We start from the raw sequence: 22,382 nt of genomic DNA on the forward strand, positions 1-22,382 counted from the left end.
AAAAGACTGAGCACTGCTAGTGCTGTGTTTGCTAGAAGATCAGATACTACAACTGCCGGAATTTGTTGCACAGAGGGGGGTAGCGTGGAGGCTTGTAAAGGATTAAAATGCACTGAGGAGCAGGGATGCGTCTGGGAGCGCTACAGACTATGTGCAAAGACAGCCGGGGGACTTGAGAGAAGAAAGAGGGAGGAGGAGAAGACACACATGAGAAGCAACTTCTCTTGGCTCACGAGCAGCAGGCAGAGCCCCGGCATCTGCGCTTTGGTGCAAGTGGAGCAAGGTGGGAGCTGCGCAGCGGCAGCGGGTCCCAGGCCAGTTACTGCTTCTGCATGCCCTGCTCCAGCAGCCTGATTTCCATCCGCTCACTGGGAACAGTGCAGGGAAAGTGCCTGTCCCGCGCAACGTGGCAGGGAGAAGGCAGACGGCTCTGGGGGCTGAGAGCGAGGGGAGAGGCTCGGTGTGGATGCGAAGGGCTCCTGCTGCCTTGAAGCTGGTGGGGCTGCACCTCTCAGCACAGTGGGACTCCAGCCGCGATGGCTCTGCTCTCAGCCACACTCACCGGGCCTTGGCTGACCCCACCACAGTGCTTCTTGCCCAGCTCGCCAGGGAGGACAGCCTGGACCAGCCCCCTCCCAGCAAGGTGCAGAGACCCCATACTGGTCATACTGGCATACGACCTGCTTCCCTGAGGGCTGACTTCATCACTCTTGAAACCAGGGCTCTCATGGGTTACAGCTAATGAACTATTTTATGAGTCCTTAAGGTGATGGCAGGAGAGATGTCTGTCTTTTGTTATCTTCTCAAAGTATCTGGACCTCCAGCTCAGGCACCACAGGTCTCCATGACACTCAAACCCCAGCATGATATGACATGAAAACCCAAGGCTTTGCCTCTGGGTGGGCAGCTCAGTGCACAAACTCAGCGCTTGCAGCAGGGAGAGCAAGTCTCAGACCCTGGACAGCCTGCAACCCTGAAACTATGCACACCCTCATGAGCTGGCACGTCACTTGCTCCAATTTCCCTTAAAGCGATGCTGGCCAAGGCTTCGACCTGGATGCGCCATTCCAGATGACAAACTCTTTTATAACTGATCATCCAGGAAAACCTGCTCCAGTGCCAGGTAAAGCTGTGAAACTCAACAAAAACTCATTTCCTTTGCTGCCATAGAAGCAACACCCCATCGCAACACCGGCAGCAGGAATTTCCTGATTGCTAACGGCCTTCGGCAGCAGCAAGGGAAGGGAAGGCTCAGCACGCCATAACTCATGGGCCAGGGTAATTAGGATTCTACCCAGAGCAAAGCTGGACTTGCAGAGGGAAAGGGACCATCTGGAGGGATGATTGGATAATTAGTGGCTACGGCTGCACAAGCTCCTTTCCGAGAGCAGTTTCATCTTTAGATGCAGACACACACCCCGTGCCAAAAACACTGACCATGGAAAAAGTGCTCACACAGAAGGGCTGACATGTAAGCATGGTGCTCCGCTCAGCCCTCGGACTCGAGCTGCCCCGAGAGCCGTCTCTCCCACTGCAGTACAATATACAGACACCCGACATGCAGCACAACACGCGAGTCTGCAGCTGCCTGCCCTCCCAGCGGCCTGACTAATACTCATTCATTGTTCCAGATTAATCATCTTAATTTCAGCCCTCAAAGGCAATCGCTAATCTCTCAATATGCCCACCCCAGCTGGGCAGCGGGCTGGGGATGCAGCTAGCTGGAGAGCAGCCTGCCTGCCAGGTCAGCTGCAGCGGGGGTACCCAGAGCATCGTTCGAGGGAGGGCATGCCGCCAGGCTGGGGAGCGATGGGACCCGCTCCCCTCCCATGCAACGCTTCTCTGTTCACTAGACATTGTAATTGGAAAGGCCCTTTATGAGCCACATACACAGATCTTGGAGGCTGCACGTCGCCCGTGAGTCACAGTTTAGGAAGCCTTGGGCTGAAGGAGAAATACCGCCTGCAGACACTCTGCCTTGGGCTGTGATCTAACAGGCTGTGCAGGGAAGATCTGAGCATAGACCCTCTGGGAGAAGCCAAGGGAACACCACACTTCGGTAACTGTGGGAGGAAAATAAACCTAGCAAAATAAAGCACAGCTTGACTGACAAGGCCTGATTCAGTTCTGCTGCTGCCTGACTGGTTTCATCTTCCCTGCTCTTTGCTTTGCTTGTTTTTGCACCTGCTCCCCAAAATCACTAACTAAAAGGAAGTCCTCCCCACAACAGGCCAAAATCAACCCTCTTGTGCATGTTCAGATCAAGGCTGATTTCTGCCCAGTCCTTTTCAAGCCTTTCCACCTTTTGGTACTGCCCTGGGCACAGAGAGACACCACGAGCATCCATCCTGGAGTCTGTGCCAGCACAGCTCTCTGCTTTCCCCAAATGTAGTGGGGAAGAGACACACGAACTGACCGCAAGTACAGCAAATTCAAGACCTTTTTCTATTTCTTGGTTTGAAAACCCAGCTGGCAAAATCAAAAAGGGGAAGGAAGAAAGGACAAGGATGAGAAGCAAAAAAAAGCATTGCTGAATGAGTGAGAACCCCTAACATCCACCAAATGAACGCTACTCTGCCAAGACCACCTACCTCCATGTGCAGGAAAGGCCAATCTGACTTCCTTGTTACTTGCCAACAGGCATAGTCTGAATAACTTATTAATGGTAATGAATCCACTAATTGTGAGACCCTTGTGCTCAGGGGAAAAGACATGAGAAACTAAGCCCCAGAATGGATCTTGTTATCATATTAGAAAGGATTAATACCCCTTTCTCGGCCAGCTGCCTGGTGCACATCTTTCTCTGGGCTTGCAGCAGCTTTGCAATATATTTCCCCCTCTCAGGCGTGATCCCAGTCCCTGGGCATGCTCATGTGCAGGAAGGACAGCGCTGGAGCAGAAATGCCTGTTCTCTCCTATGCAAAAGGTACTGAACAATTCCCTGCCCCATCTGCCCCCAAGGCTCAGGCCTGACCCAGCACAACCATCCCACGTGGGACATCACTTGCAAGGCGAGCATGGTACCTGCTCTGACCACAATCCTCCACAGTGCTTAGAGCCTTCAGCTTCCCATGGAGCAAAGGGAAAGAGGAAAGGTAGGGAAAGGCAAAGGAAACTCAGCGCTAAGGAGGATCAGTTCCCTCTGAGGAGGCTCCTCTCCGCAGGAGACCCTGCTGACAAACCAACCAGCACAGAGCGATACCAGAAGGAGCAATTAAGCAACACTCAGAAGTACCTTTCAAACAAACTCAGAGCTGTCTGCCTTGGCTGTATGTGCCTTCTCGCAGCTCTACAAAAACCAAGGAACCAAAGGCAGTACAATGCCAAGCAGGTACGGAGTTAATTAAGACCGAAGTGCTCACATTAAAACTGTCCCGCAGCATTAGATAAACACAAAACACTTCACAGCTCTCTTCCCCCTCCTGCTTCCAACCCACCGAGCTCCTTGAAAGGTTCCGATGAGGAGGATAACATTCCTCTGCATAATGGCACACAAGCAAAAAGCAGCCCCAGCAACAACCACCCAGACAAGCTGGGGGTGACCCAATTCCTTTATTTACAGTGACAGCAGCTCCTGCTGGCAGGAGGGAGCCAGAGGGGCTGCACGGAGGAGACAAATGTCCTGGAGATCTTACAGATAAACTGCTGGTCATGCTCACCCTTCTCACGCACACACGCAGAGCCTTCCTCTGGCAGTCCAACCAAAGAGCCCTTGTGAAATTCCCTCTCTAGTTCCCACCATCAGGGATCTCCTGTGCTTACTCCTGTAGCAGTAGAGACCATCCTGGTACTGCTGTTCCCTGCTGTTTTACCCTGGTCTTATTGGAGAAAGGAAAATAGCACTGCCTGTACAAAGGACCTCAGCCCCCATCTCAGGGGGACATGCCACTGCACACAAACAAGCTTCCAGTCCAAGGGAGATGGAAGTCCCAGGAACACTCAAAGTAGGATACATTCAGTGGAGGATCGAAAAGGGTTCTTGACCTCTGCTCAGCAGAAAACAGCTTTTAACTAAACTGATTACTTAGGGCATTTTCTACATCTTGCCTCCAAACAGACTTTTCCCGATACAGGAAATGCTGCACATCCCAACTGTGCTGTGACAGGACCTTCTGGAAGCTGCACTTCTGCATCTCAGGCCCAAGGTGCCTCTTTCCTGACCTGGGTTCCCTGGTATTTCCCAAAAGGCACTGTGACTTTATGCAGTACCAAATTGCCATGACCCATCACAGGACCCCTTGGCTGTGCGACACCATGGGAAACATGGTCTGGCCAGCAAGCTCCTGGGGGGTCAAAGAGGTGCCTGCACTGCAGGGGCCCTCTGAGGCACCACCTCTGACCAGCAAGCCGACAGCTTCTTCAAGTGTGAACAGCAATGACCCACTCCACTTTACTGCCTTTCAACTCACTATGGTGCAAGATCCCACTAACTCTCTGCCTGTGATTCCTTCAAAGACACTGCTAAAAGAGAGCCCAAAATAAAACAACCTCTCTCCAACATGACAGTGCATCGCAACAATACAATTCTTAAAGAGAGCAAGAAAGCAGATATTTCTAGTGCACCTTCAAAGAGAAGTCCCCACATCTCTATCAGAAGGTACTATATTTAAATATAGCTTCTTTACTCAAAGCAGCCACCTTTCAAGAGGGATATAAAAAAAGTTTTCACCGGAACAAAAACGATGGCAGAATCAAAGTCACTTCTGCAATCTGATGCCTGCTGTGAAGTTGAATGGCCCAGAAACCTTCTGGTGCAAAGAAGCATGCACCAGATCTAAAGCTGGACTCAAAGCTGCCCAACATTTGCTTTACTCCAGGAAAGCTTTGGGGATACAACCCTTCCTTGCCCGGCACCCTGGATTTTGTCCAGCTGCTCGCCCTCACTTCTGAGCACTTCCATTTCCCTTTGGGAGGGTTTTACAGCAATGCCAAGGTAAAGCCTTCCCGGTGAACCCAGTGCCCTGGTCTTTCACTCTCCAGAGGTGTAAAGAAATCTTAATCAGGACTATTGTTTACGCAGCCCCCCTGGGCACAGGGTGCCAGCCTGTCCTCCAGCCTGGTGCTGAGGGGCTGGTGAACGTTTTGAGGATGAGAACAACGCTGGGATTTAGCGAGACTTGGCAAGCAAAAGCAGATGACCAGCATCTCATTCCCACTTCCCTGCAGAGCTCTGCTGTGTTTACTTCTATCCAAAACCAGAGCTTAACTTTAATCCTACATCCACTGCGCAAAGGGTTTGTTGTTGTTTTTGTTCTCGTTGGCTGCTCTCCCTGGAATGGGCCGGGTGATGGATGGCTGGGGCCGGCGAGTGCTGCTGCCAAGCACGGCAGCCTGGCGCAGTCGAGGGGGACAAGCGCACCCGGTGACGTACCCTCTCGCACCCGCCGCAGGGCTGGCTCCGTCTGTGTTCCACAGCCAGGTGACATTACCGCAGGCCAGCAGCAACTGCTGGTTTGGGCCCCATGCTGTGAATTTTGGCCTGTCTGCACAGTAGCAGGTAGAGGTAACCTTGAAGTGCTTTCCCCGTTTCTGACATACCCACATCACCCCCTGCATTCTCCCTACACCACTTGCTGTGGGGGTGATAAGGACCATTGCAGGGGTGAAGCTTATTTCAAGGAAGTACAGACTCAGGAAAATGAACTGGGAAGGACAGAGAAGATGGGAATGGTTTCATCTGGATTCCCTCAAACTTTCAAACTAAGCTCCAGTCCTCAGCTTGAGATAGCTTATAGCAGGAAAGAGAGGGATTGTCATATTGCAGCAGGTGCCCAGCACAACACACGCTGCAGCAGGGCTTGGGTGCAGGCAAGGACCAGCCCATGGCCACCCAGGTTCACCCACCAGCGCCTGCTGCCAGAGGGGCCATGGAGCAGTGTGGAGCTGCAGCAAAGCAGGAAGGAAAAATCCCTCTTCTGCCTGACAAGACCTCATAAACCTCCTGCCTCTTCAAATATAGCTCCTGAGGCTTAACAGAGGAAGCCCGGCTTAGCCTTTAGTGACCAGGACTGAGACCTTGATAAGAAAACCCTGCAATGCCTTTGATGCTGCTAATGGACATTACATAATAGCCGGGTTTCTCAGAGCTGGTTAATATCTGTACTTAGCAAATGATCCCCCTGTGGTTAATTTTCAAGGCTCCATTTTGCAGGAAATCACATAGCATTTTAGTAGCCTGGTCAAAGATGAGAGGGGACACCCCCCCCCCCCCAAAAAAAAAGCTAATTATAGCCCTGGACTCCGCATGCTCAAAACACTGCCCTGGCACTGTGCCTGTTCACCGTGCACTGGCAACACAACCACCCGAGCACAGCTTTAACTTTGCTCTTTGGGCTTTTAAATAACAGCTTGATGATTATTCCACAAGCGATGGACGGTCCCAGCGACCAGTGAACTACCTACCCACCATTGGTGCAGGAGAGAGCACACCAGGTCACAGCACCGGGGTGGACGGCGAAAGCATGCTCAAATTGCAGACTCATCTATCTTCTACCTTTCAGCGCCTCTGATGAGATGAGTAAGTACCATCAGGGATGGTCTGTAGTACAGACAGAGGCCCAGAGCACCAAAGGCCACAGGACTAATCATCGAGAGGCAAGAACAGGACCTACACTACAGCTGGAAAACAATCTCTGCTCTTCTTTAAGACCCAACATCAGTTGTAGGCAGAAGGTGACTGCACACAGATCTAATTAGAGGCTGTATCTCCTGTTACAGAGTTGGAGTCGCCCTGATTAGCTGCCCTCAGGCATTTCCTCACCTCTGAGCTGCCGACTGCTTCACTGTTCTCTGATACAGGCCTTTCTGGAAGGATTTTCTTCATCAAGCAGAGCTCCTCTTTCCTTGTAGCTTGCAGAGACAATGACAGCCTGCACTTAGTTTTGATCTTGACTGTGCTGATAGGCTTTTAAGGTGCACCCTTACACTGGAGCTCTGAAGAAGCATGGAAAAGGATGGACCCACCAACAAGTGCTGAGCAGCCTCAGCTCAGCATCACGCAATGGGACTGCCAGGGAGCAACGAACCAGGTCCAGGGTCCAGCCAGAGCCAGGACTGGAGACAAAGCTACAAAGTGGGTCTAAAATCCATCCAGGAAACAAGGCCAGAGCCAGGGCTGAACACAGATGCACCTACACCATAGCTCAAACCAGGCTCAAGGCCCAGGGCTGGGCTTAAATGGAGCTCCTGGGCCATGGGCAGGGGGGTGGGGGCCCCAGGTGAGGCTCATCAGGGCAATCGAGGCCTATTAGCACCCTTGGGCCCAGCAGGGGAGCTGGAGCACGTGATGGCCTGGCTTGAAAGAACCAAAACTAAAGGCTGAGGCTGCACCAGGCAGAGCAGGTGATCGAATGTGCTGCACCTCCCTGACACCTGTCCCAGGCCAAGAGTGATGTACAAATGTCTTTAATGCCTTTCACGTCATTAATACATTCACAAAGACGTATTGCTGTGTTTCAACAGCATTTCTATGTCGCTGTAGAAAAGAGAGCGCTGTTCGTAACAGTGTGCAAACTCCACCTAATTAGCCCCGTGCAGGTAGGCTGGCGTGCTAAATGCCTTCCCAAAGCCGTACCGGTGGGAACAGGGTAGAAAAAGGACTCACAGGCGACTCTTTGCACTAGGTCACACACTTTCCTTTTTTCTCAGCATCTGAAACCTGTATTTCCAGCCACATACAGTAACCTGCGAGTGCCTTGCCCGATCCTACCCCATCTCTCACTGTCCCCAGCCCAGCCCAGCCCAGCTGGGTCCCCGCTCGAGCGTGGGGCGGCTGCAGCAATGAGAGAGCTAACAGCGCCTGTCCTTGCTATGCCACCAACTAGCTCAAGAAAGATTCACCTTAAAACCAGCTGGGTTTTTCATCCCCTGTTACGCATGAGAGGCGACGGCTCTGGACCGGCTGCTCAGAGCACCAAGTTCTTCCTGCTAACTCGCTTTCCCAAGTTTGTGACTGGTTTCCATCTGTTCATGTATCAACCCCATCCCTGACTGTCTGAGGTATTTTCATATCTTTGAAGATATGTCAGTGCCAAAAAACAAGTCAAGCACCAGGGTGAATTTGGCAGCAGTCAATCATTCAACTATTGCATGGGAATATCCTGGGGGCTGTTAGAGCGGCTCCTTGGAGACGTAAATAGATAGTGAATGCAGCAATCGGAAAGGAGGGTTGCAGGCCACGAGGACGGAGCTGCACCTCAGCATCACGGCATGCGCAAGAGTTAAAGTTTAATGCTACAGAAAGAAAAACGGCTAAAAATCTCTGCGTTATTGTCTGAGGGGGAATCAGACCTGCGCCAGGGCCAGCGAGACCCCGGCTGGCAGAGGAGCGAAGAGCGCCCTCGCCGCAGCGCGCTGGGTCCGGCCCTGGCCGGAGGCTCTCCCCGCGGCAGGGAGGGAGGAAGGAGGAAAAGGTGGTGATTTTGGGCTGTACTTACATTGCGAAATTCCTGTCTAGGAAACACCTGTTCCTCAGCAGCCCTGCCCAGAGCTGCACACCGACAATCCCAAAGATGAAGAAGACAAAGAAGCACAAGAGGAGGACGTTGCCTAACATAGGCAGAGTATCTAACAGCAGGGTGACGAGTATTCGCATACCTGTGGGGAGAAGGAGAAAACAGGTTAGAGGAGCCCTCCGATGGGGCGAGAGCAAGTGCCGCCCGGCTCCCACGCGCTCTCTTGTCATGCCGGCCTATGTCTCGGTCTCTGCGGCCGGAGCATCCCAGGCAGAAGGAGTAAATCAGCTCCTTGTGATTTTTTCTTTTAAATTAGTGGGCTCGTGTCCCACTTGGAGAGGTTACTACGTGCATGGCAGAGCGAGGCCAGAGCCACAGCCGGTGCAGCCAGGGCTCCCGAGCCCATGCACGCCGCTGGCATGGCCACTGTGGTGTCGAGGCTTTGAGTTTTATCTTTTCCCCTAAGTCTTAAGGCTGAGAAGGAAGGTAAAGAGTGCAAAAGGTTTAGCAGCAAATGGGAACAAACAGCATCCAGAGCGTATTTCCAAAGGGTGGGTTTTGGGGTGGGCTTTTCAGGTGTTCTCAGTGACACAGCGCTCAACAACACGCAACCATGGGCAAAGCTGCAAGACAGCCTTTCCCTTAGGAACACCCTGGCGAGCCATCAGCCTGCCGAGAAATTGTGAAAATATATATTTATAACAGATTGAAGGTTTCACTTGAATCATACAAATTGTTCCCCTAAACAATACAGAGCCTAGTGTAGGATTTTAACTGTGGTTGCTCTCCCGGCCTTCTCTGCAGACTATTCCTCTTCCAAGGAGGACGCATCTCCTGCCTACCTCCACCACCACCAGCGGACGGGAGCAGCCCATGCTCCACGGCTTCAGGCACTGGTGCCAAAGCAACGTCCTCCCGGCAGCCAGAGAAAATGCTCATTTCTGCACACGATCTTCCATCTTTAACTCCCAAGAAGATCAAGGCATGAGCGAACTTTGCAGGGCCCCGTCTAACCCCTGCACTGCCATCGAAGGACGGCCCTGTCCCGCAAGCCCCCGGCAGCGCCTGGGCTCGGCCGCCTGCTTTGCAGGTAGCGCGTCAGGGCACCTCCAAACCCACAGATGCAACAGGAGTGAAGAGGGATTAAAGACTTGCAGCTCAGCAGTTCAATAGAGGTTAAATGGGCCTCCGGGACACCAACCAGCCATCGTTTGAACAGCTGACAACTGATGAGAGAAGGAGAAATGATGAAAAGAGGGACAGACAAAGGCAAAATCGCAGGAAAGAATAAAAGCAGAAACGGCCTCGGGAGCCCAGCACTCAGCAGAGAGCGGGATTCATGTTTACGGCGCCATGGAAATCACTGCATCTGCTGGGTAAAGTCGGCACCGCCGCTGCCGCCGCTGCAGGCGTTTTATCCCTCTAAGACGCTGCTCTGCCAACTACTTTCCCTGCCTGTACGGAGCCGCTTCTCCCTTCATTTCCCCTAGCGGGTTGCCGCTCGCCCTCAGCCGTCCCGTTCGAACGGAGAGCCGCTCTGCCGCTCTGGCGTAGCCTCGCTCTTGCCCTACTAATTTCCAGCCAGCTGCCAAGTCATGGCTGATGCTTCTCCCAGGAATTCAGTGCCTGCGCTGGCACCGGCGTGGATGAACCGCCCCGGCCAGGAAATCTGCACTAATAGGGAACGAGGTGCGAGTTATACCCTCTGCCTCCCAGAGCAGGTCCCTGTGCCCAGCTGCAGCGCGGCTCCCGTGCCACCCGCTGCTGCTGGAGCCCACGGAGCTGCCTCCCCCCCGGCGCGCGATCCCGGCTCCCGGGCCCCTGCCAGCTCTGCCAGCTGCCCGTCAAAATCTGTCCCGGAGCCACCTCGAGCAGAAAAGACTCACTTTATTCCCACTGGAAAAAGGAAGCGGGGCTTTTTTTTGTTTCTTTTTCTTTTGTTTTTCACCCTCGCTAAAATCCTCACCCTCTTTTTCCCCCAAATGGTTAAAATCTATCTCCCTATGCCAGACTATTTTTTTCCACTCAGCTACTTCTGGTATTTGGGGTTGTTTAGCGGCACCGTTCTCGAGATTGAATCCATCTGCGAGCGATTCGCTCAGGGTGCTTCGGACTCCCGGCCGAATGTCAAGTGTGCCATGGGAAAGGATTATTAGCCTCGGCCAGGCTGAAATGAGGATCAGGATTTCTTTTCACGCTCATTCCATGGGATGCCTGTTTTAAACCATATAGTAAAAAAAATGAAAATAAAGCAGGGAAATGGACTTGGGGAAAAAAAAGTGACCGCTGCTAACCCTCCCTCCCCAAAAACTACAGCCCTTGCCAACAATATGAATTGTAGGAATTATATTTTTCCTGTCATTTCCAAGGAATAATTTCTAATAGAGATGATGTTTTTATTGGCTGGGGTTCTCCTTTCTTTTCTTAACAAATAAAAGAAAAATGAAATAATCTTGCGGGTGAATTTATTGTGCCTGGAAGCGAAGAGCTAATAGCGCTGGCTGGAGCCCAGGAAAATGCCCAGGCACGGCGGGGATGAAGCGCCACGCTGCTCCCGCCGACCCCGCATCTCCCGCGCCTGCGGCCAAGCCACAGCCTCGTCCCCCCGATCTGGCCGTGATTCCCATCTCCCGCCCTGTAACGGGCGACGGACAGATGGTGGATTTGGAGGTAATTTCCACGCTAAGACGTAGCATCCCAATGGATGAAAGAGTAGACAGTGTTATCGCCCAGACACTCCAAAAATACAATAAAATAGAGGGTTATCGCTATCCATTCTTGCAACTCCTGGATTATATCAGGCATCAGACTGAAACAGTAGAAGTAGCAAAGTCAGAAGTGGATGGAGTTAGCGTCTCATAAACAAGGGAAGGCTGTGATTAGCCTCCCTCCAGGAAGCGAGGGACTTCGCAGAATACTAATCCCGCCCTGGCGCTCGTTCAAGCCGCTGGTAATGTTATAAGCCCAGCCGAGCTCTTCATCAAGCCAGGCAACTCCAAACACGGATTTAGTTCTTTGGATTTAATCTCACGTACTATTAACGAAAAATTGAAGATTTTCTATTACCCGTCTTCTGGGGGGGAAAAAAAAAAATCGAAGTGGCAAGTGTAGCAGAAGACAGCCTGCACCTGAATCAAAGCATCACCCAAACTTGGAGGCCTTTGGTCCACAGATAAATGGGGCAGGTAAAGCAGTAAAGTCCACGGGTTCCTCAGCGCTGCCGAATTGCAGCCCCAGACTCCCCCGGTTCCTAAAGGCAGCGAGGCCGGGCTGCGCGGGCTGCAGGAGCGCCAGCGCTAGGCTGATCCACGGCCCGGCTCCCTCCGCGCCTCTCCTCCGCCGAGCAGCGGCGCCCAGAACCCCAGAGGGAAACTCGGCGTTGTGCTTTTGGGCTGCTCGGGAAGCCTGGGAACAAAACCTCCTTAGGAAACCAAAGCTCCAGAGGGTTTCACGGTCCCTTTCAGGCACTCGTTTCTTTTCGGCTTGTTTCTAACTCCTGATGATATCACTGTTGAATTTATAGATTTTTTTTGGGGGGGGGAGGGGAAGAAAATCCTAGCAAATTTGAGTTCAGAGAGAAACTTCAAAGATTCCCGTGCGTAAACATCCATCTGTTCCCTTGCATGTTCATCTACGGTACTGGAAGCAAAACTGTTCCGGGGGAGTTTGTTTTGCTATCGGTAGATGTGCTGACATTATGGGCAATTAATCTAGGCAGGATGTTCAGCGAGAACCGGTGGGGCCGTGGAAATCAGTGTGCTCTGCAAAGGAGCAGGACGTGCCCTTTTTGCAGAGGACCTGTACGATTTCCATGCAATGCTGCTGCATTCTGCATGGAGAGGATTTTGGTTAAAACGTGACAGAAGCGCTACGAAATTAGTACATCGCAAAGGATTGCTCAGCAGACGGCTGGTACTAGCAGGAAATTGTTTCAACTTGTTGGTTGCTTTTTCAAATTGGATTTAGAAGACAAGCAGCTGAATCCACTTGAAAATGGGTTTAGGGGCCACTTGAACTTCCCATTGTGGATGAACCCAATTTTGTCCTACATGACAGCAAAGCCTCTGTGGTATTTTACCCGCAACGGAGGCTGCTGCACTTCTAATCCTGCACACAAAGAGATGGAAAGACCTCCAACAGCTGAGAAGGAAAAAATAAACCTATCTGGGGCAAGATCTTTCTTAGCCTTGCTTTTCCCCCTTCTTTATAGGAACTTTGTTATTTACTTTGCATGAGGAGCAGGCTGGGAAAGCCCAGATACAGAGTTACTTGCCTCAGAGAGTTCACAAAAATGTTGGAAAACAGCCACGAAAATTTGGCATCCTGGGCACAAAATCTACTCACTTGCCCTTTACTAACACCGATAATAATAATAAATGATCTTTTACTTGCAGTCAAAAATGAAAATAAATGAACTTGCTCTCAGCAGGCAGGAGAGCAGACTACTGCAAGACTTAATATGCACCTCATCAGCTTGGGGGGGTTTTAAATCTCTGCTTTTCCTGGGGACTGGTCAGTCAGAGCCGTCAGCCTGCAGAGGTTTGCACCGAGCGCATGACCGCGGGAGCGCGGGATCCGCCGCCGGCCGCTCGGAGCGGGCAGCGCAGCGAGGGACGGAAAGCTTGCACTTACTTGGGACCCTGTTAATGGCTCGCAGCGGCCTCAGTACCCGGACGGTGCGGATCGCAGACAGACTGACGTTGTGTCCATCCAGCGAGTACTCCATCATGCTGAGGAGGAAAGAGAGAAGCAATCAGGCCGCGGGACGCTCGCTCCTGCCCGGCCAGGGAGCCGCATGCGGAGCGCGAAACCGGCTGGCTCCGGGGCCGGAGCGCGTTTCCCGCTGGCTGCAGGGCCGACACGGGATGGAAAACCCCCGTGGGTGCCACGGTGGTGGGCAGATGTGCGCCCGGGCACCCCGTGCGGTGGAAAGGGAGCCCCGAGCACCTGCATGGCCCCGTGCCGGGCTCCCCCCCGTCTCCGGGGCGCTTACTGCACGGCTCCATGCAGCTCCAAGGCAATAAGATGTTTCTGACATTATCCCCCCCTACTAGCATCCCGGCATATTTTCACGCCAGCTTATCTTTTTTCCTATGACAAAAATGAGAGTAACCGAGCCCACAAACGATGGCTGAGGTAGTTTGCTTTCCATTTTATTATTAAGAATAGGGAACATTTTCTTTTTCATGCTCTGTCTCCATTTCACATAAACATTTCTCTCGCAGGCTGGGAAGGACGTTAAGTTTAGCCAGTTTTCTTGCTCTTTTATAGCAATGAGTGGCAAATGTGTGTACTGTTGTTTTTTTAATGGGGCTACGGCTAGTTAGCATGGCTGTAATTACAATTTATGAGTTTGACTACAGGGAAGCACTTGTAAATATGTCACAAATCTCTCACCACGCCTGCTCAAATAACATAACAGCATCAAAAGCAGCACTGCGAGTAAGCTGCTGGCCCCCACGGAGAAAAGGCTTTTGTTTTTTCTTTAAAAAAACAAACAGATATGGAAGGAAGAAGGCAAATATGAGCAGAGCCACTATAATGTCAGAAACTTCAGTGCAGAAAGGGAGATTTTTCTCTTTAAGCATCCTACAGCCGGGATGTTCCCAAAATTGTTATGTACCACCATGAAGCAAGAGTCAAGCTGTCCTTCTCCCTTCCCTCTGGCTTGGGGCTTTTGTGCTGTAACCCCACAACATCACTGGTATTGCACTGGGGTGACTTTGCCCCTTTAACCTTAATTCCCCACGCTTTAACCTTAATTCCCAGGCCATGGCAATTTTGAGCTGTTTTTAGCAATAACCTTCCAAAGGCATTTTTTTCTGCTGTAGCTAATGGGTCTTTATAAAACAAAACCACCTTAAAGCTTGTACATAGGAACTGAGCTGAACCTGATGAATAGCTTTAAAACTCAGCATGGCATGAAAACAGGTTTTAAATCTAACGCGCGTTCATTAGGCAGCCGTAGCAGAGCGGCGGGGAAGCAGCGTGGAGGACCACACAGCGGGAAAGCCATCAGAAATGCCTGCTCCCACCTGCGCCGAGGGGCTGGAGCCAGCGCCAGGTGCGTGTGTTGAACAGACCTTGCAGGAATAGACAAACCATTGTTTAAGGTCCCCAAAATTAATAGTGCTGAAGCCTGAGTCTGTTCGTTGACTTGATCCCAATATGGCACACTCACAATTTATCGGGTGGCTGAGTAAGTGGATTTTACTGTAACTGATACAGTTTTTAAATTACTAATAGCATCTAAAAGGAGCACGAAATGCACCAGTGGGAGCTGGTTTTTACTCCAGAGGGTGCATGCAACTATTAGCGTGCTGAAGGGCCAACTCGCGGGGCCTCGCCGCCCTTCAGCTTGGCCCTTTCTCCAGCGACCTTCCCGGGAGTTTCAGCAGGGCTGATAAAAGGTGAATAAGGATCAAAGATTTGGCCTAGGAAACAGACTTTCAGACTGCGGTATTTTGGACTTCTGTGATATACCATTAAGGTTTTCAAAGTAAGCTGCAGAGGACCTACATCGCCTACCGAAGGCAACCTGAACGACTTCATTGAATGCAACGGATTCCAGACTGGACCTTTTACAAGCAGCGAAACCAGCTGAAACCTTCATGTAAAACTCAGAAGTTTCTTTGTCAAGAAGCAGCTTGGGGTCCTGTTCTCATACCAGACTTAGAAGCCAAGGATAGACAGGAAATCCCCCACAAAAACATGCTGGAGCTGGAAATTTTGGCTATGCAGGGTCTGGAGGCCTGGATGGACTGGCACTTGGTAGGTGATTCCCCATAGCCTCTGCACATGGAAAAAAGAAGGCACAAGCCTTTGCAATGTCTTCTACCAAGAACGGCTTCCATTCCTTGAGCTGTCAAGTTGAAGATGTCCAAAGCATGTTGTATGGGCCTGCGATGTCTCCAGGGACTGGATGCAGAAGCAACCTCTCTGGTTTCCGCTCTTGTGGATAACATTTCTGATGCTTGGGAAATGCTTTCAACTTGGCTGCTGGTCAGACTGAAAGGTTGTAAGCTCCTTTCGGTCTGAAATTTTCCAGGGTACATTTCTTAGGCAAGCAGAACATGAAAGGGCTTTCAGTGCTGGAACAAACTTCAGAGACAATCTGTTGCTAAAGGCAGAAGATATGTTTATTTTGTAGTTTCCCTGCTTACCCTCAGTTTTCTTTGGTACATTTGCTAGTAAGCCAAATCAACTTATTTGAGGAGACCAAATGGGACCAAACAAAGCAGGAGGTACTGCATATCATTTGTTTCCCTTCTTATTAGAGAAGCCTTGTATTAACTTCATTGCATCCATCTACTTGCTGGGAAAAGCAACTGAGTTATTCCAGTAGTTTACTCGCTGTTAAAACCGCCTCTGGCTTTAGGAACAAAGATCGGATTGGGCAGTGGTAATAGAAGAGGCAAATAGCCCCAGCCCATCTGCATGGCTTCTCCCTGCCCTTCACCAGTGTTGCCTACCAGCCACCCTGGCTCCAAACCAGCCTCTCTTTCGGGAGCTGGAGGCAATGCCATCACAGGCATGGCCTCAACACACCAAAATCAGCTGGAGAGGGCTGGGATCAGCCAGCAAAAGGGGTTGTCCCACTCCTCATCTCCAGCCTTAGTAACACCACACTGGCAGAAGGGCTTCCTGCAGGGGTTTCATGGCGTTTCTGCTCTTGTCATTCTTCTCAAACATATGCTCGCCACGTAGGGTTGGAAATGGCCTGGAAAACTACCAAACTGACTCACCAGCCATCTTCTCTGTCATCCCAGGTTCTAAGTGAACAAAAAATCCCAGTGTCAAAATCTGTCTTTGAAGTATGAGCTGAGGTCTCAGCCTTTGTGCCTGCATGTGATATTTTATTACAGTGCTTTGCTGTGAAGATCTGTTTGATGACACCAGGAACCTCTGCTCGCCCATCAGGAGAGCCCATCCTGCAGGTTTGGCGTGGGGAAACACCGCCAGCACCTTTGGTTGTGAACGCCAGATTTCTGATCCCGAGATTCCCAGGGAAACCATGGTCCCACTCGTGCTGGTTTCATCGCTGCAGCAGCTTTGGAGAAAAAAAACCAACTGCTTCTTTTGCTGTTCTTGCTGTTCCTCCTAGCTGTAACCACACGCAGGTCCAAAGGAAGCTCTGCTGAGGATAGCTCATGTTTTATTCAAAGAGGTAAGGCCATTCCTAATTGTATTCCAGACATGGAGCAAAACAAAACTCCTTTATTAGTGGAGTTAAGACTGTACATCACTAATGCAGGGTGAAAATCCCCCCCAACATATTACAGGAATGTTCTAATTAACCCCAGACTGGTCATTATAAACCCAGGAATTCAGAAATAAAGCAGTACTCTGTAATTAGTCTATCGCTTTCTACAGTGTGCCAAGCAGGCAAAAAAGGCTGGGCTTCTAAAATGTATTTGTTTATTGAAAAAAGTTTTAGACTTGCCAAGTTTGTAATTCGCTCAGCTTTCCCCTATGGGTGTGAGGAAGCCAGTGGCAGAAGAACCCAAATCTTCCTAGGGTGATTCAGCAAATAATTTAAACCTGTTTATTAACACATCCTACAGAAATAAGCAGCTGTGGGAGATGGTGTTAAACTGTAACCAAAGTTTACAGGATAAATTTGGAGGCACTTGTCATTTAGGAGGATCAGTAAAGGCAGCTGATGGCCAACTTCTAGCCATTTTTTTCCACTGGGAAGTCTATCTCCTGAACCAGATTTTTGGGCTGGATTCTCCCTGTTTGGCCAAGTTCTGCCTCTCTGCTTTGCTCTAATGGTGCCACTACAGCTGTCAAGTTCACACAGAACAGTGGCTTTCCTGCCAAGTTGAAGAGCTCACTTTCTTAATTAAACTCCTTAGTGCAGGCTGCTAAGTACATACTCTTTATTAAAATGGACATGAGTTTTGGGGAAGCAATTTCTTTTATACTATATTTGCACCTCTCTCAGTTTTCTGCCTCTCTCGGACCTTTGGCAATGACAAACCAGCCAGTTTCATTCCTGCTTCCAGCCATTTTCTAGGGAATTTCAATCTCAGCTGCTCTACTCGCTGTCTACGGTTGCGGTATCCAAGTGTTGTATGGGATGCAACCCAGCCCCAAGCCCACATGGCCTGAACTTCAGCCACAGCTACAGTGGGAGCAGGGCCGAACTGCCACGTGCTTTACCCCCTGTTGTCGAGATGGTGGTCTCAACCGCAAGCGCTGGGACACGCTGGCTATCGTAAGGACGGGATCAGTGTGCCTTTGATTTGACAGGGACTACGCTGGCAAAAGGATCGCTATTGAAAACCGGATGGCTTTTGCCCTGACATTCACACCCCTCCCCATAACCAGGGGTTGTTGCCAGAGGCTTAACCCAATGAGACTCTGCTTTGGCTCAAGCTTGGCAGCTTCCACAAGACATTATTAAAACCAGCCAGGACAACCTACAGATCTGGTTCTCTGGGGTTTTTCTCACTTTCACCGCGAACAGCACATTTGTGAGGTTTGGTTACTGACCCCGCCATCACGATGAAGAAGTCCAGGCGATTCCACGTATCTCCAAGGTAACACTTCTGCCCGAAGATCCCCAAAGCCACCATCTTGATGACCATCTCCACCGCAAAGAAAGCGAAAATGAAGTCGTCAAATGCCTGGAGACCAGTAAAAGATTATTACAGTCAGTTCTGCTGTGCTCTCTTATCAGGGAAAGGGAAAGCAGAGACGTGAGCGCTCCTGCTGCAAAGGCACTCCGTACATCCCGCTGACAGGCTCTCTGCAAGGCACAGCAGTAGTGCCCAAGTGCCATCTACCGAACTTAGGAATAAAACCGGCAATATCTGCTGGGTGATGGCAATTCCTGAGCGTAGCTCCTGGGTTAGTTTACTGCCTGGGAGGCATTAGCAGTGTCTGTTAATCTACTGACAAAGATACATGGCCATGACTGTTGTAGAGGCTGGGATTTATCTTGGCATTTAGAGCCTACACAATTCAGCATCAGCTGGTGGTTAGGTCCTGGGGGTCTTGGAAACCTGCAGTGGAAGCCCAGTCTCCAGGCTGAGGCAGCCCATACTCACCAGAAGGAATCTGTCCCATCTAACTCAGGGGGATCTGCTTCGCCTCCGATGCTTTCACAGACTCCAGAAGGGACCAGGTTTCTGTTCAGGCACCCAGACGTAGCTGGGTGTGACTGTGCACATCAAGTACAGGCAGAAGCAATAGCTATAAAGGGCAGTTCTGCTGCAGGCCAGGAACAACTGCTGCAGTATCACCTGGGGTGAAGGCTCAGTGCAGCCCACTGTTTGCCCAAGCGCAGCATGCCCCTTCATGAAGGTCAAGATTGTGGTTTTTAAACTACTCGTGGGAACATGAGAGGAAAATAAAGGTGAGTGAGTTAATCCAGTGCTGCCCTAAAGAATGTGCCTCAGCCTTTACTTGAAGGAGCCACTTCTGCAGGGTAGTAGGGAGCTGGACAGCAGGGACGTATGAGCCTCGATGGCTCCATCCATCCTGGTGACCACACATACAGACATGAAATGTGGAAGCATTTGAAGATACTATGAAATGGTCTCTTTTGTAAATACTCTTGTAAAAGTTGCCTGTAAAATTGAACATCAGGAGGTATAGATTGCTTTTAAATCACGTGCAAAGGCTTTGTCGTTTTGCATCACAGCCTCACTAAAGGACAGCAACTTCTTGATCCACAGACATGATGCTGGACAGAACTATCCAAACCACTCGCTTAATGATCACACTGTTTGGTACTGTGTCTCTGGCACTTTCATTTTGAGGCCTGAATGGATTAATGGCAAACTTAACAGAACATCCACACGGAAGCCAAGTTCCCCTTGTGCATCCATGTACCTCTGCATGGTTGGGTGCGAGAATGATCTTGTCTAGCTGTTGGCTTTACCAACCAACGCTCCCCTTGATAAACTGCACTGAAGTTTTGCTCCATTATTTCAGTTCATTTAATAATTGGCATCTGAACGCCTCCAAAAAGAAGTTCAGGTTTTTCTACCTCATGTTCTGGCTTCTGTTTCCTCCTCCAAGCTGTGACAGGGCGATGGATAAAGCTGGTTTTACTTGTAGCCCTTTTCTGCCTGCAAACCCTTCAGGATAACACTTTGTTTTTTACAAATATACTCAATATGTTGTAATCATTCAGCAATTATTAGAAACTAAATTCAGTGCCTGGGCTCCTTGCAGACTGCACATGTGTTTATTCAAGGGAGAACAGACCGCTGTGTGTTTTGCAAGCTGTGTGATTGCAACCTGATTAAATTACGTTGTTATGAAAAAAAAGGAAGCAAATAACAAGCATTCATTAATGTCACCTTCTTGTCCAGGCAGGATTCCCTTTGTCTGCCTGAGTGTTTTTTGCAGGGACAGGCATCCTCCAAACAAAGTCCCACATGGGTGAGTATATGCAAATAAACTGCAGGCACATGGAGGTTAACGTTTCTGTTTTGGGATAGATCAGGCACTTTTTGATGGGCTCTCTGGGGTTTAGACCCCAGCTGCCTGCAGGGTGGTGCCTTCCCGGGAAGCAGCTGGACTAGCCACCTTTGGTTGCTGCGTCGCACCAACCCTGGGCCTGATCCTTTGGAGAAATTCCTATGCTGGATGCCTCTCGTGCAAGAGTTTCTCCAAACTTTATCTTATTCCTTAACAAAACCCTAGTGGCTCCTCTGTTCATCTGGCTTACTTGGCTCTGCGTTTAACAGATCCTCCTTTTGGGCTGAAGGAGGTTTCAATGATCAACCCTGCCAATCCTGACACTTGCAGACAAGTCTGGACCAAGCTTTGAAAGGGGCAAGAGAAGTTGGTTGGAAGGGTCTCAGTGGCCCTCCTTTAATGTTGAAAAGCTCAATGGGAGGTAAAGCAGCATATATGTGAAGGATTCAAATGAACCAAGACTGTTACACTACCACATGTCTGCAGTCCCTGCCATGGTTGATGTAATGCGTTAGAAAGACTGAATAGTTCGTTTCAAGCCTCAGAAATGAGTTGTTGCAGGAAGCCTCGCGCCAAGGTGCAGCCCACACACCAGATGCTGCCGGGGCTGTGCTTCCAAAACGAACCCTGCAGGCATATGGCAGCAAGGGGATTGCCAGGACTAGGCAAGGGATGACAGGACAGGCATGAAGCCCTGCTATGGCTGGGGTGGCCAGTAGGCTGGGGTTTATGGTCTGGGAGGGAGTTTTGTGCTGGCACGCATTTTCCAAAAGTCACTTATCCTGCTACTTGGCCATGCGACAGCTGAGGGACTCAGCTGTGGAGCACAGCTGGCGTGGACTCATCCCACGTTTTACCTTCTCCCAAATAGGGCAAAGTCACCAGTGCCTGAGTGCACGGACCACACTGCAGCAGTCCAAGAGATGCCAGCAGTGACCTGGCTGGAGCAAAAGCTGCTGACTGCAAGCAAAAGGTTCCCTGTGGCATTGGACATCCTGTAATCAAAAAGTGCTCAACACCAGATGATGTCCGGTTCTGAGACCCCCACCTTACTGGTTGTGTAGAGAAAAGATCTTGCCATGGTAAGTCCAAATCAGCCAGCCCTCGGGTTTCATGTAGGGTCACAGCAGCAGGTCCCACCTCCCCTGAGGCCAGAAGACCAGGCCAGATTTTGCAGGTTGAGTGTGGCTCATTGGCCATCATTGGAAAAGCCACCCCCACATGAAGGGCTTTCACGACTGGATCCTGGGACAGGGAGACACAGGGGTCCCAGCTCCTGGGACAGCCACCCTCCCCGCGCGTCGTTCAGCAACACGTGCCCAGAAAGCGCGGCAGGTCTGTGCTCTTACCTCCAGGATGGTGCACCGCTCCGACTGGCACTCCACGTCTTCGCAAGGCTGGAACATGCCCAGGGTGACGCAGTTCAGGAGGATGACCAGCATGCTGACATGCTCAAACCAGGTGAGAGGAGGGCGTTAAGGAGAGCACATGCTTCGTTGGCCACCACGAGGATGCAGCGGAGGGGGACGCAAAAGCAGAGACACCGCGCGATTTACCCAGCAAAAAGCCTTTACTCCTGGCACAAGCAACAAAGAAAACACCCCCAAATATCCAAGATTTGCTAAGATTTGAAGTTTTTAGTAATTGATGGGAGAGGGCCTTGGAAAGGGTACTCCTGTTGAGACGAAGGGACAAAGGATGCCTTTCATTTCCTACAGAGAAGCAACGTTAGGGAAGCACAAAAAGGCACATTGCTGCGTTTTCCACCTGAAGGCCCCTGTGCTGTCATTCGCTGCTGTATTTCACCCATGCACAGGAGCAGCAGAGAGCCCAGCAGTCTCTGTCCTCCCCTCGGAGCAGCTTTCATCTCCAGATCTCAAAGGCTTTTACCACTGAATCACCCCCAATGTCCGCTAGCACTTACTCTTTCACTACCACGACAAAGAAATCAAGACAAAGAAAGATGAATTGATTCAGGCACCATTGCAAGTCACGCCAGATCTCAGGTGGGCTCTCCAGGTCTTTGCTCCAGCCAGGAAGGTTGCCCTCCTTGTTTCCATCGCAAGTCAGGAAAGTGGTTGCCAAACGCAGCTTATCTCCTTCCTTGGTGTCTAAGTCTCAAGGAGTTAAGGAGGCTGGATCAGGCTCTACATCATGACCATAGACATAAAAGCAAAACAAAGCTAAGCCAGCAGCACAAGTTAGTAGGGCCAGGCATGACGGCATGTTGGGATATGGGATGTAAATCATGGAGTGATGCCTGGGAGTGAATAGTTCAGTTGGACCTGCTCCTGCTCAGAACTGGCTCAGCTAACTCCAGGGAGATGCTGGGTTTCCTCTGGGATACAGGATTCACAGCATGGGCTTTGAAAGGGAAGGGAAAGTTTCAAAGTCGGACATCTCCATAGTCATGAGAAAAAGACCAAATTCTCCTACAGGACCCACCAATGTACAACCACAGTAACATTAATAGTTTCAAAGTAGTAAGTGGTG

At 50.6% G+C, this 22,382-nt stretch overlaps 1 protein-coding gene across 1 annotated transcript in view; it reads right to left on the reverse strand.

Annotated features, from left to right (window-relative positions):
* CACNA1H (calcium voltage-gated channel subunit alpha1 H) overlaps positions 1 to 22,382 on the reverse strand; it is a 255,797-nt gene that overhangs the window by 112,186 nt on the left and 121,229 nt on the right. Inside the window, exons 3-6 of the mRNA XM_067305989.1 lie at positions 21,239 to 21,350; positions 17,952 to 18,085; positions 13,086 to 13,183; positions 8,436 to 8,595 (exon numbers count right to left, since the gene is read on the reverse strand). Coding sequence (XP_067162090.1) covers positions 8,436 to 8,595; positions 13,086 to 13,183; positions 17,952 to 18,085; positions 21,239 to 21,350 — 504 coding nt within the window. The remainder of the gene's footprint in view (positions 1 to 8,435; positions 8,596 to 13,085; positions 13,184 to 17,951; positions 18,086 to 21,238; positions 21,351 to 22,382) is intronic.

The sequence above is a fragment of the Apteryx mantelli genome, chromosome 16, assembly GCF_036417845.1.
Source record: "Apteryx mantelli isolate bAptMan1 chromosome 16, bAptMan1.hap1, whole genome shotgun sequence".
Lineage (NCBI taxonomy): Eukaryota > Metazoa > Chordata > Aves > Apterygiformes > Apterygidae > Apteryx > Apteryx mantelli.